Source organism: Sander lucioperca, chromosome 22 (assembly GCF_008315115.2).
Source record: "Sander lucioperca isolate FBNREF2018 chromosome 22, SLUC_FBN_1.2, whole genome shotgun sequence".
Classification (NCBI taxonomy): Eukaryota; Metazoa; Chordata; class Actinopteri; order Perciformes; family Percidae; genus Sander; species Sander lucioperca.
Genome location: NC_050194.1, coordinates 16,268,288 through 16,282,156, shown reverse-complemented (window position 1 = coordinate 16,282,156; position 13,869 = coordinate 16,268,288). Strand labels below are relative to the sequence as shown.

Below are 13,869 nucleotides of genomic sequence, written 5' to 3'. Positions count from 1 at the left end.
ACATAGTTCACTTGTTTCATCCATATTTTTTCATACCTCTTAGTTTGTATGTTTCTTTACATATGTTAAATTTGCTCTACCATAATCTCTCAATTTTGACAGATCATGTTTTTTGCAGGTTCTTAGCATTTAATTTCAATGCAGTTAACATTATTATTATATTATTATAACATATTATTCTTAACAGATAATAATGTCTGTATCTTTTAAAGTTTTAAAGCAGTATCCAGCATGTCTGCCAACACCCCAACACCTCAGCTTTTACTTCACACAGTCTTGTTTTTGTCCCGTAGCTTCTTTAGAGTATTCTGGGCTTTTATTTTAAATGTGGAAATATACAAGAATGTTGTAGAAATGGATAAAGCCCAAACACATCTCTGCATTAAGAATCTGTGATAATGTGATGTACAATGTGAGGATTGGATGCTTTTCTCTGTTTTGTATAAAGAAGAGTGAGGAGTCATTACGTGTCAGGTTAGGGAGGGAGGCTGGCTGGCCCATGGGAGGACAGTAGGAAGATATCTGGAGACCTGAGACCAACTGAAGCTTTTGTTACCATGAGGACGAGGCAGGAACGACAAGTGTGCGTCCTTCTTCCAAACAAGCAGCACCTGGACTGTACTGTCAGGGTGAGTGGCTTCAATGTCCTTTTTTTATGTCACAAATTTCTGTATTTTTTTATTAATCTTTTATTTCAATGCATCTCTTGGAACTGGAGAAATATACAGACCCTAGATTTAATTTGACATTAACAGCTGCCATTGATGTGCCAGTATTACACAGTATTACACTATGCTGAAATGTGATTATTTTAACCCTTGGGTTATCCTTGAGTCGAATTTGACCATATAAAGATTTTTATATCAGAAAGGTTTTCTTAAAACCAAATTTCCCCAAAATAACTTGGATGCATGCATGTACGTTGTGTGGAACCCAGACAACATTTTTCGCAGGTAAAATGAATGATTACTTCCATTGAATTTTGTGTTTTATTCAATTTCATAGCATTTGAAAAATAATTTGTGTGTGTGTGTGTGTGTGTGCTATATAAACTGTGTTAACGGTGTCCTGACTAAACTTTGACATAAACCTAGTCAGTGATTCACTCAACCTCCTCTGATCTTAACTAGTCAAAATAATTCATAATTTCTCAGTTTTTTTAAACTAAACAAATAAGTATAATGTCATTTAAATTAGGTGTATTGACCATGAATAAAACAAACACCAAAAGCATTAAAAAAAAAGTTCATTTTCAATGTTGACCCGGAAGAACAACAAGTTCATGGTCGGCGGGAGGACAACACAAGGGTTAAGATAGTATTTTGGAAACATTAAGTGTACTTCTTCAAACTGGACAAACTTCTGAAATGGCGTGTTTACCATTATGGGATGTAAAACTCCAAAACAATAAACTCTGGATGAGGTCTACGTCCTTCAAATTTTGACCTACAACAAAACCAAACTGTCTGAGACCCAACAACTAATAAAATGCTGATAAGACAAAGTCCAAATACTGTATAAGTATGAACCCAAAGCTTACATGCTTTGTATATGCACCTGATATGCGAGACTGGAAGATATACAGTATGTTAAATAGCGGTGTCTTGTAATCCCATGTGGGATGGGCCAAATGTTTGGCATGACACAGAAATTAAAATAAATGAAATGTACTCTTATGTATTAATTTTGTTGTGTGTGTTATGCTTTTTTTAGGTGAGAGCCAGAGGCCATGAGGTGTTGAATAGTGTGTTGAAGCACCTTGGCGTCAGTGAACTCCAAGTCTTTGGTCTGGCTGTTCTCAGAGGTCAGTTAGTGTCTGTGTGGGAGTTCAAGAGAAAATGTTTTCAATTAATTAATTGTGGGATGCTGAAATTAAGGGAGGCTGCTGGGAAATAAATAAACAGGAGCCCGTGAAGTTAAAGATAATCATGAGCAAACATACTGTTTGTTGAGAACAACCCTGTTTTCTTTATGCTAATCAAATGTCTGCATTTTTTTTTCTCAGATAATGAATACCTCTTTCTTGATTCGGAGCAAAAGCTGAGCAAGTACTTTGGCAAAAGATGGAACCGAGGATCCTTAACGGTGAGTTCACACTCTTTTTAGAGCATTAGTGAACTCACAAACAGCGATAATGTATAGTGTATTGCCATGTATCGAGCAAGATGTTCTGTACAAACTAATCTTTGTCCCATTATTGTTCAGGGAAATATTTAAGATCTTACAACTCAATGTGATTTTAGTTTTTTTTTCTTCAATATTATCTAGACTGTACACAGTAGATGTATATGCAGAATTCAAAGTGAGCAATAGTTCTCTTTGACTCTGTTGAAATATTCATTATACATTTATTTCCAGGTCCCATTCATCTTATTTCTGAGAGTGCGGTATTATGTAGAGAGTGGGCTGCTAATTCTGTAAGTTGGTCTCCCATCAGCATACTATTTCTAAAGAATATTCATCTGTCTGCACACATACAAACTATAATTGTTCTACCCACTGTTTTAACATCATGTGTGTTTTTCTTTTATTTGTATATTTGATGTCCTATTTGGCTGTTTAAGGAGCAGCAAAGTGCAGCAGCTTTACTACACTGAGCTGAGGCAAAAGGTGCTGCATTCACAGAGCTGCCATCAGGAAGCTTTGCTCTTCCAGCTGGCAGCTTCTGCACTTCAAGCTGAAGTCGGAGATCTGGAGCAGAGAGCAGAGCGGAATAATGAAGAGGAGGAAGAGGGGGGAGAAGAGAAAAGACAGGAGAGAAAACACAGACATTACTTTCTTCCTGAAGATTACTTCCCCTCTTGGGTAAAAAAAAAAAAGAAGGGTGACCATTTGGAGCTAACCTTACATGTTTACGTGTGTGTTTAACATGAGTTAATGTCCTCAGCTGATAAAGCGTCGTGGACGGGACTTCCTGCTCCAGCACTGCCCAGTGTTACACGGAGAGCTGAGAGGTGTGACACGTAGCCAAGCCGTCCTGCAGTTTATAAAAGAGGCCAGCAGCCTGCAGGATGGACCAGTCACCTTCTACAGGATGAGACAGGTCGGACTGCACAGAATTAACCAAAGAAAGCCACCAAAATACTGTAACTGTAATGACGTAGATGTATTTAACTTAGGACACATACTCTTTCCTGCAACATCTGCTATGTGAGCTCATGTTTTATATTTCAAACTCTGCTTCTTCGTCTGTTGTTTTATGTGCAGGAGAAAAAAGAGCTGAGAAGTTCAATTCTTCTTGGTGTGGCAATAAAAGGAGTCCATATTTATCAGGTGGGTCTGTTTGGGAATTTATTTTTGCATATACACATTCATGCTTGGGCTTGACTAAATACGCTTTCTGGAACTTTCTTGATCATTTCACTCCTGAGTTTGCATGTATTAAGATTTTAAACTTTTCTTAAGGAGGTGGGAGGGAAGCAGTGCCAATTGTATGTCTTTTCCTGGACCGATATTGAACGCCTCACTTTCCAGGTTGGTTCCAAAGATTACATACACACCAGAGCATACATGTGTTCACATAAACCTGCATATTGCTACCACTTCCTCTACCCCTGTTTTGGATTGTATTGTACCTCTCTCTTGCACTCCAGGGCAGCAGGTTTGAAATCGCTGCTGTGGGCTCTCTGTGCCTCCCTAAGCTGGGGTATTACACTCCTTCAGCCACCCACTCCAAACACATCCTGAGGCACCTCAGTGAGAGTCACCGGTTCCACATCATCACCAGAGATGCAGTTGGCTACATCCAACAGCTGGAAGACATGCAGGGTCAGCAATCTAAAAAATAAAAAATCCATTTTTTTTTTCAAAGCTGTTTCATTTTAAACTTATCACAACTGGACTGTGTCTTGATTGGTTCCTGATTCTTAACAATGATTCAATAAATATATTTTTTATCCAAACTATATCATCGGTAAAACTTCATGAAGTCTATATTTCTCATCCTCTGCCAAAGCATTTTGAAAACAATATCATGAAAACAAATATTCTGGGGCTTTTAAACCATCCTCACATAATCACAATTGAAAAGTGTCTTTTTCTTTTACTTTTTCTCGGTCTCTCTGCAGCCAGTCAGTTCTACAAAGAGGCCTACATTTGTGACACAACACGCTTGGCACACAGACTCCAGAGCAACAGCCTCACATCCTCAATATCTGACTGCAGTGTTGCACTCGAAACAACCACAGTCTGGTCCAAAGAGGAGGAGGAGGAGGAGGAGGAGGAGGAGGAAGTCACAGGTTAGCTGGGAGGAAAAAAACATGTTTCAAGATGTTGCAGCTCTACGCAGGCAAATAAGTTTGTCAGCTGTCATTTTGTCCTTCCCATCTTGTATACTCCATTCCACTAAATCTTTCGCAATAAATGATAACTAATATAAATATAAAGACAGTACATGGAACAATTAGAGCTGCTAAACTGGTCCCATAATTTTGTAAAATCCACCAAATGTATAAGCTTATAGGGCAAATAGGGCTTGTTGCTGGAAATCAGGAGGAGTAATTGAGTATCTCTGTGTTTATGTTGCCTGCGGCAGAGTATGAGCTGTGTGTGGATGAACCAGAGGAGTTATTTGTCGACAGCCCAGCCGAATTGTCGTGGTTGGCTGAGCTGTCTGTCGATGGACCTTTGGTGTTACCCTCTTCTTATTGGGCAGGTTAGTCCAACAAAAAGCACAAAGACATATCTAGAATAAGCTCGATCATGTGTTTACCATTTCATATGCGCCACATCATTTTCTGTGCTCTTTCGTTATCAGCTGTCACCATGGAAATGAAACAGGTGAGCAGATCTCTCTGATTGAACATTTCCAGATAAGCCCGACATCAAAGGTTTCAGTGTTTTTTTTCTCTGATCTTTGTGCAGGTTCTGAAGAGCAGAGCTGATGATGAAGGGGTTTCTATGGACTAATTTACAGCCAGGGGCAAGAGGGATTCAATAAAAGCTCACGACAAGAGCCATTATGTTACCGCTCTGATGCTCACATCATAGTTCAGATTATGTACCTAATATATACATTGTGCTGCTTACAACTATTTCATTTTATTTATAAATGAAATTACCTTTTTATCAAAGTTCATATTATAAAGCCCCTAAACAACCATGATCCACCCCCACAGGTCTTCTCACGCATGGTGTCTAATTAGACCTCCTCTAAAGACTGTGTGGGAGTGTACAGACTGGGCTTGATTGACATCTCCCATATGTCATTTCTAGAACAAATATTCCTTTTTTTCCCTTTCTTTACTGAACTGTACCAACAGACATGCAGCTATTATTAAGCAGCTAGATAGAAGGTACATTATTGTAAATTATATATTATTATTATTATAATATATAAATAAGCAATTAAAAATACATATGGTTTCTTTTGTTTAAGCGTGAAAGTCCATTCTTGATCTTGGAAACAACAACAGTGTGACTGTTTTCTGTTTTTTTTCACAGTAACAGTATATGTGTATATAACAACAACAAAAGAGTAAATATAGTGCCAGGGAATTAGATGATAACATTATAAATATTACCATTAGGTAACGGGGTAATTCAGGGAGCTCTTTACATTCAGCAGAAATAAAATAGGAGATAGAACTAGAGGAAAATTATGTACATTCAAGTCATGTCAGTCTCTGCTGCTTTTGCAACTTTTAAGAGTTGCAGTTGCAGCTGAATATTATTAAGAAAGTTAGTAAAGTTGGGTATGCTATCTTTCCATTTCATTTTAGGTATCTGGGATTTGCCAAAGATTATAAACAGCTAAATGTGTTGTTGTGTTTTATCAAGCTTTATTGAAAGACGTGGATATACAGCAGGAAACATCTTCTGTACCTCTTAAGAGTCTACGTTCATAAGCGAGCCAGGGGGTTACTAAAAGAAAAAAAATCCAAACAAAGCAAAAAAATTCATATACATATTTTGTAAAGCTTACAGAGGTCATATGATCTAACAGCTTTTTTATTTGTACAGTTAGAAATGGGAAAAATGTATTCCTTAATATTGGCAGCCAGCTCCAAAAAGCTTGGCTTCTTTTTTAAAAAACTTTGACTTATGTAAATAAAATTTGGTTAAAATAATTAGTAAATTTATCACATAATACTGAATGAAACTTTGTGTCATATTGAGTGAATCCAAACAATACATTTTCCCAAAGTAATGTGAATTGAGAGTAAATATGAACAGCAATAAAACGTGACAATCTGCTCCAAAGTTTCTATATTGGCAAGACCAAAATAAATGTACCAGTGTTTCATTCAGTTCTCCACAAAAAGTACAGCTGATATCAATGTCTTTTTCATTTTCTGCAGGTAATGGTTGGTTGGGGTAAATCTGTGAAGCATTTTGAAAGAGATCTTTTGAACTGCTGCTGTTATATGTACTCTTCGCATTGCAGGCCTGAAGCTGTGTGCCAACTTTTTATTTTTATTTTTTTTATTTTATTTATTATTTCAAAATATAGTTTACAGATATTCAGTCATCACAGTTCGTAATCGAATAAAATTATACAAAGATATGTACAAATAATATAATATGAAAGTAAGTATGAAGGTAATAATCTAAACAGAGAGAAATAAAAAAAAATAAAAGGTACAAAAGTGACAGACTTTCAAAACTTCGTTAATAATATAGACAGCAGGAGCACTTAATCATAGAAATTTGAGTAGACATCAGATATTAAGATAGCTTTCTTATTGGATACCAACTTAAGAGACTCAAAGTTCATGTCAAATTCAACCTGGAATAGTCTGAAGCACGGTGTTGATTTGGAAAATGTTGCCTTATGGATATGGAACTTACCTAATAAAATAAAGAGATTTACAATATTACAAAACTTTCTATCTTTACATTAAAAATAGATGATAATATGTTTCCCTTCAAGTGTGATTGTATGTTTTGTTTTAGATACCATATAATCTTCAAAGCTTTTCCAGAATGCAATACAAAATGAACAACCATAAAAAAGATGGGTTAACGACTCTTGTTCTGTTTTACAAAAACTACAATAGTTATCAACAGGCATGAATTTCGAGACAAACAGGTTCGTAGGATATATATTATGTAATATTTTCAAATATAATTCCCTAACTTTGTTTGTGATACAATATCTAAAGGGAACAAGCCATGCCCTATGCCAGCTGTGTGCCAACTTTACTATACAGATCAGACCAAACAGAAGTACGTCATCCTGCCGTCAGCCAATCAGCGTGACAGGCTGCGACCCAAACACGGAAGCAACTCAAACGGCTGCAACAAAAGTTCAGGCCCCTCTGTTGTCACATTATTGCAGCTTATACGTTATTATTCATGTGAACAGTTTAAAACCACAGAAACGATAGGTCACATTATTTGCTGGGGATGGCTTTATCTTGGTTTCGTCTAGCTGTGCCGCTTTGTTTTGCGATTTTATCGGTTATTGTCGTTATCATTGGACAACATCAGGGTAAGTGGCTTCACTATGATGAAGGTAAATGTGTGAAATTATGTGAAGGCTCGGTTTTAATTTAAACCCGATGGAGCAGCAGTGTATAGTTAACTGTAGATGAAACAGGAAACTGTGTAATGTTGGCTAACATCGCCCCCACCTGGCTCACATGTATGACATGTTTCTTGTATAACACCGGGCTCTTGTCCACACAGCGATGCCGCCTCCTCTGCCCGCCGCCCTCGGTGTGTGCACTCTGGCCGGGATGGCGCTCATTTTGAGGGACATTAGCTCGAAAATGAAAGGTGAAAACCGGACGTGGAGCGGTCTACTCAGTCAGTATCTGGCGGTGAAGGGAATGGGCTGGCTGGGCAGGCGACAGAGAAAGAAACTTGAAGCCGATACTCTCAACGTGAAGCAAGTCCAGGAGGAGACTCTGCTGAAGCGCCTGCACAAAAACGCAAACACATGTTATGGAAGACAGTATGACTTCAACTCAATACAAGGTAAGGTAATAGTGTTAACAGTTTATAAGTGGTGTTTGCAGGACAACAAACTGCACGCGTTGTTATATCTCTGACACACTGATGTGTCCTCTGAGTGGCTTTGATGTAACGAAGGACTTTATTGAGGTCGTGAAAGCACAGCTCAAACCCGTCAAAATGTTTTTGACAAGGCACCAAACACCACCTGTTATTTTCTTCACATTATTTATATTCATTTAAAGGTTACATTTAGCTATTTTCTGTTTAAAAAAAACTAATCTCCCCCCATATACTGATCTAAGTTCCCGAGATCCAAGTGCCTCTCCACAATGCCAGGATATAATTCAGGTGGATACATATAAAGTGTGTCTATTTTAATGTACTTTGTTGGCTAAAAATTCAGAAAGGGAAGAATCATCACTAAAATACTATTATTAAATAAAATGTTAATATAGCCTAATAGCCTGTATAGTATTGTTATGGTATCAGCTGGAAAAACACCTAAAATGATGTGCAGAAGAGGATGTATTAATGAACTGTAAATGATCATATTCAAAACTGTGTGTTGCCTCTCAGATAACAAAAAACAAAAACCAGTGGGAACAGCATGTGTGATAATAAATAATTTCAACTCAGAGCTCCACTTACTGGCTCTTCTGAGCTACTAACCACATCTCATCGTCTTCATCAGTGAAATGAAGATTAAAAAAAAAAATTAAAGGGAAATGGTTTATAAAGACAGTTTTCTATCATAAACAGAAACCGTAAACCTGTTGTTTTCAAGACAGTGATGACTTCCGGGCGTGTCACCCCATCACCACATACGAGCACTACCGTGAGCTCATCAGACGCATCGCGGCAGGAGAGGAGAAAGTGATCATTGCTGAGAAGCCGCTGATCTTGGCCATGACCTCTGGGACGTCGGGAGCCAGCGCCATGCTGCTCAGCTCCAAAGACACCAACTCTGAGTTCTTCCTGCAGGTGAATCTTGATGATGACGATGTGTTGGCCTGGCTGTAGCCTATGCTGTGTTGTTGTGCATGTGAAACTGGTTGCAGTATTCATGCATGTGTTTCCACCAGGGAGTGACTGTGTGTTTGGATGCCATGGGAGGAGCATTTCCTGCAACCGACAGTCTACAGCGCACCACCAAGTTCTTCTATTCACCTACTTTTCGCCAGTCTGAGGCCGGTATTCCCATCGGACCAAACTCCTCCACACCAGCCTCCTCACGTCACATGCTCAACCTCTACACCACCCCAGCACCTGCCTTTGAGGTACAATTCACAAGATAATCAGCATGACTTTTACGTCTTTATCTTCCAATGTATGATTTTTTTTTCGTGCAGAATTTGTTGCCATTTTTATATTTTATGTTTTATGTTGGAATTGTACTGTCCTCTGTCCCCTCTTTCAGGTTCCCAGTGAGAAGGACACCCTCTATCTGCATCTCCTGTTTGCTCTCAAAGATCCCAGTGTGGGAACACTGGAGTCCAACTTTGCTTCCACAGTCTTCTATGCTTTCAGTGCTTTACAGGTACAGCATAGCTCATGTCATGATTTATTATACAGATCATATATACATATCATGTCAAAACATCTTCTGTGTTACTTCTGTGGTTTATTTTTTTTTTTTGCATAATGCAATTCTCTACTTTATGAAAAGCTAGAAAAATGTTACTGAAAATAAAAAGGAATCAAGAGACAACATTCTCATCCAACAGCCATACTCTGTTTTTGATTTGGTGGAAAAGTCCTTGAGTGCCGTTTCCTTCATGCTTGCCGGGTTTTAGTCCCACCGGGACATTTTCTAGTTAAGTGGGATGAAATATTGAGTCAGGTGTGAGGCTCTCACTGACCGAAAGAAAAGCTCAGGTAATTTGTTTGATGGAGAAAGGATTAGAAAAGTAATTTCTATCCCATCTCCTCCGTCCCATAGGATCGCTGGCAGGAGCTTGTTGAGGACATTGAGCGAGGGAAGGTCAGCAGTGCTTTGGCTCTGGAGCCCAAAGTGAGGTGCAGGCTCGAGGCTCTGATGAAGCCAGACCCAGAGAGAGCCGCTCAGCTCCGGGCCCACTTCCAGGATGGCTTCCGTGGGATCGCCAGGCGGCTGTGGCCTCACCTCCACCTGGTGCTGGCAGTGGACTCAGGCTCCAATCAGATCTATGGGGAAATGCTGAGGGAGAACTACTGCCAGGGAGTCCCTTTCTATTCGCCTTTCTACGCTGCTACTGAAGGTGGGAACCTGATCCCAGACACCACTGTGAAAGCAACTGCTCTAAAAGTTCTGGTGTGGCCAAAAGTCCTGTTAAGTTTCCAAGTAAGACACTTATCTATGTTTAGTAGTGTTCGCTCTAATTGTATGTATGGGCCTCTGCAGGTCTAATAGGGGTGAACCTGTGGCCCCAGGAACCAAACAGACGCTACGTGCTGTGTCCTCGTTCAATGTTCTGCGAGTTCCTGCCAGAGAGCAGCCTGGAGGAGGAGACGCCTCGCACTCTGCTGATGGAGGAGGTGAAGAAGGGACACAACTATGAGCTCGTCATCACAAACGCTTCAGGACTGTTCAGGTCTGATTTCCTTTACAACCAAGAAGGATCTAATGATGAATGAAAGGATTAGGACAGTGAGTGCTCTTCCAGGATTTGGTGTTAGAATGTCGACAATTTTATATTTTTTTTGGGAGTAAATACCAACAATTTGGACCAATTTTAGGTACATTTTTGGGGGTTCAATTAACTGCCCATTTGTCAAATTTAAAGGCTACAAAGAGTGAGAAATTATATTTCGGAATTGCTTTGTGTTATTGTTTGAGTTTTGGTGGGTGGTGATGGCGCAGTGGATATGACACATACCTTTGGTGTGGGAGATCCGGGTTCAATTCCCACTGTGATACATCAACCAATGTGCCCCTGAGCAAGACACTTAACCCATAGTTGCTCCAGAGGTGTGTGACCTCTGATATATATATAGCAATTGTAAGTCGCTTTGGATAAAAACGTCAGCTAAATGACATGTAATGTAATGTAATGGTTTCACTTGACTGCACTCTATCTCAAGATAGAATGAGTGGCTGATGCTTTATAATATCAAGCTCTGTGCCCAGGCTCCATAAGACAATGCACTTTTGTACAATTTAATGCACTTAAAATTTAAAGATGCTCAGAAGAACTGCAATCTGCACAAGGCAACCGCAAGTATTTTTGCAAACATTAGTTGCATTGGACAGTTGCGTCAATGATGCTGTGTTTTTGCTGTGTTGCAGATATCGCATTGGAGACATTGTGAAAGTAGTTGGATTCCACAACCAGTGTCCCATAGTTGAGTTTCAGTACAGGTACATTTTGTTCCCATCCATATTTATTCATCATATCATCTCATGCTTCATGTGTTTTATCATATTCTCATGTAGACATAGCACATAGCAAAACATTTTCTCCTTGCCTTCCCTCTGTCTTCTGTCAGACGGGGTCAGATGTTGAGTGTTCGAGGGGAGAAAGTGTCTGAGGTATTGTTCCTTAACGCTTTGAAGAAAGCTGTTTCTCAGTGGCCGGGAGCTCAGCTGGTCGACTATTGCTGCGCTGAGAGCGGTATCATGGGTAAGAAAATATGCTTATAGCCCCTCAGTCACAGCCGGATTTGGGATCTGACATCTGTGAATCCTTCTGAGTGGTTAGTGAGGTTTGCATTATAATGAATCTGACTTTACTGTGGTGATGTAGGAGATTCGATAGGCGGCTCAGATCCTCATTACCAGGTCTTTATCGAGCTGAAAGGTGTGAGAAACCTCACAGAGAAACAACGATACAAGGTGAGACACTTAGCAAACAGCATGTTTTTTTTCTTTATCATGAAATAGATCTTTATTCTGTTTGCCGTATTCTTTCCTTCCCTTTCAGTTGGACATCTGTCTCCAGGAGGACTCAGCGGTCTACAAGTCCTTCCGTACCAAAGGCAGCATCGGACCAATGAGGGTGCAGCTGGTGGCGGAGGGTGCGTTCAAGGAACTTCGCAAGCACATGATGGCCTTCTCGAATACCTCACCCAACACCTTCAAAATGCAACGAGTGCTGCGCAGGAAAGAGTTTGCTGACTTCCTCTTGGGAAAAACCGTCTCCTGAAACCTCTTGTTGTTGTGGAGAACAAGACAAAGCTTGTGGACTCTGACTGTGGTGAGCGCTGACTGAATGAAATGTTTTTTTAATCATGAATGAGGTGATTAATTGTGCCTTTGGGAACTTCTAAACACAAAACGCAACATTTTTTAATTTTTGACAATTAAAAATGATCATCTGACCAACATCTTTTATTTTCTCAAACATATTTATAATTTTATTAAAGTGAACTACAACTCAACTTTTAAACTGTTGCTCTAGTATTGTTTAATTCCATAAAAACTGCTATTTAAATGTACCTTTTTATCTTATTATTGTGTTGCCTTAATATTACTGGGGTGGTAATCTTGAGGAAAAAGGTTTTTACTTACATTTAATGGAGAAATGTTTTTTAGGGCAGCTGAAGAAAAACCAAAATAACAACTAGAAAATTCTCAATAACAGTACTGATGCTTGTAAAATGTTTGCATTGAAACACATTTTTAACAATATGATCCATTCAGTTGATACCATCTGGTGTTATTGAATGTTGTGGCACAACCACAATCACATTGTCCCATAAGTGCAGGGGCCTGTGAAGATTAAAGCAACATTTGGCAAGAGTTATATCAAAAAACGAAATTCCTCTTGTATACCTAAATCATGGAGTGGGGCTGAAATGCAACAGACAAAAGCATACTAAACCCCTTTTCTGATGAACTATACATTTGTTCTATTTGCACAAGTAAAAGTCTGTGTAGGTTGTGATCTGTAAGTGACAAATCAGATGAGCAGATTAATGGTAAGATTCATTATAGACTGAACCTAATGATTCCCATGACAGCAGGCAGCACAAGGTTAGCTTGCAATGTCTTCCTTGAACTATTTGACTTTCTTCAGTCAGACGGTACTTACCGGTGTCAGGACTTTATTGCCACCACTAGGGGGGGATAGTCATATAGGAAAGACTTGTACTGGAGTATGAAATGTTTGATTTTACGTCAAACACATGATTGTGATTTATTTTTATTGTATCTGTGGTTCCAGAGTACAACATAAAGACAGCATGGTAGGTAAATAAAGCACGGTTCCAGTTTTTTTTAATCCATGCTTGCTTTCACCATATTTGTGTGTATTCATGACAGATTTTCATCTTTTTCTGGTTGGTGTTTAGTGAAATGGTGTGTCTGTCATCCTCACATGGTTTGAGGATTTACACACACAAACAGAGCTTCTGAGCACATCTGCTTAGTCACGAGTTAATTAAATGTAAACCATCGAGATTTGACAATGACGGGCCTGATTTCTCAATGGGTTTGCTGAGGAAATGAGGATGTATTTCATTGAGAGAAGGGATGTTGCATTTTGAGTAAATTAAGCTGTCTTATCTATTTTACAGTTTAAGTCAGGTGTATAGCTGTGGATTCTCATTGAAGTCTAAAATGGTGAATAACAGTATTTTCACAAATATTAGCAAAGATGTCATTCATTCATTTTCAGTCAAGTAAAATCCCTCACACTTCACCTTCAAAAACAAAATCTGGGTAAATGCCCACGGAGCTAAGAACCATGGGAAATGTAGTTGGAATAATATTCACATGGCCGTCTGTGCGCCACTCTGTCGTATTAGACTAGTAGATAGTGAGCATGTTTAATGGATTAGCCTCTTTATTAACAATGAGAGATGGATGAACTACAAGAAGAAAGGGCAATGAGAAGCCATTAAAAATAGATAGTAGTGATGAGCTGCCAGAGTTTTAATAGGATCCGAGAGGGGGAACAATAGTTTCTTAGTCTAAGAGCCAGTCTTTTACTTTCACTGGTTGTTTTCCCCCCTCCTTTTTTCTCCAAAAGCAGCTTACTTCTGCTCCCAACT

At 39.1% G+C, this 13,869-nt stretch overlaps 2 protein-coding genes across 3 annotated transcripts; both read left to right on the top strand.

Moving 5' to 3' along the window:
* The first annotated feature begins 182 nt into the window (after window positions 1-182).
* Window positions 183-5,384, top strand: LOC116061585 (FERM domain-containing protein 6-like). Its single transcript, XM_031315871.2, has 13 exons — window positions 183-629; window positions 1,714-1,804; window positions 2,006-2,085; window positions 2,359-2,417; window positions 2,565-2,805; window positions 2,888-3,043; window positions 3,208-3,273; window positions 3,406-3,474; window positions 3,594-3,768; window positions 4,068-4,238; window positions 4,535-4,654; window positions 4,757-4,779; window positions 4,864-5,384. Exons 1-13 carry the CDS (start codon window positions 558-560, stop codon window positions 4,906-4,908), a joined length of 1,368 nt encoding a protein of 455 aa, XP_031171731.1. The 5' UTR covers window positions 183-557; the 3' UTR covers window positions 4,909-5,384.
* A 1,799-nt stretch (window positions 5,385-7,183) lies between these two features.
* ghdc (GH3 domain containing) lies at window positions 7,184-13,094 on the top strand. 2 transcript variants are annotated; one of them, XM_031315525.2, is made up of 11 exons: window positions 7,184-7,432; window positions 7,630-7,920; window positions 8,684-8,880; window positions 8,982-9,176; window positions 9,317-9,436; window positions 9,839-10,136; window positions 10,280-10,469; window positions 11,165-11,236; window positions 11,365-11,498; window positions 11,622-11,710; window positions 11,799-13,094. In XM_031315525.2, exons 1-11 carry the CDS (start codon window positions 7,348-7,350, stop codon window positions 12,018-12,020), a joined length of 1,893 nt encoding a protein of 630 aa, XP_031171385.1. In that variant the 5' UTR covers window positions 7,184-7,347; the 3' UTR covers window positions 12,021-13,094. The 2 variants fall into 2 exon arrangements, with proteins under 2 accessions (XP_031171385.1, XP_031171386.1); XM_031315526.2 differs by lacking the exon at window positions 7,184-7,432 and having other exon boundaries at window positions 7,696-7,920; window positions 8,688-8,880.
* Window positions 13,095-13,869: the final 775 nt, after the last annotated feature.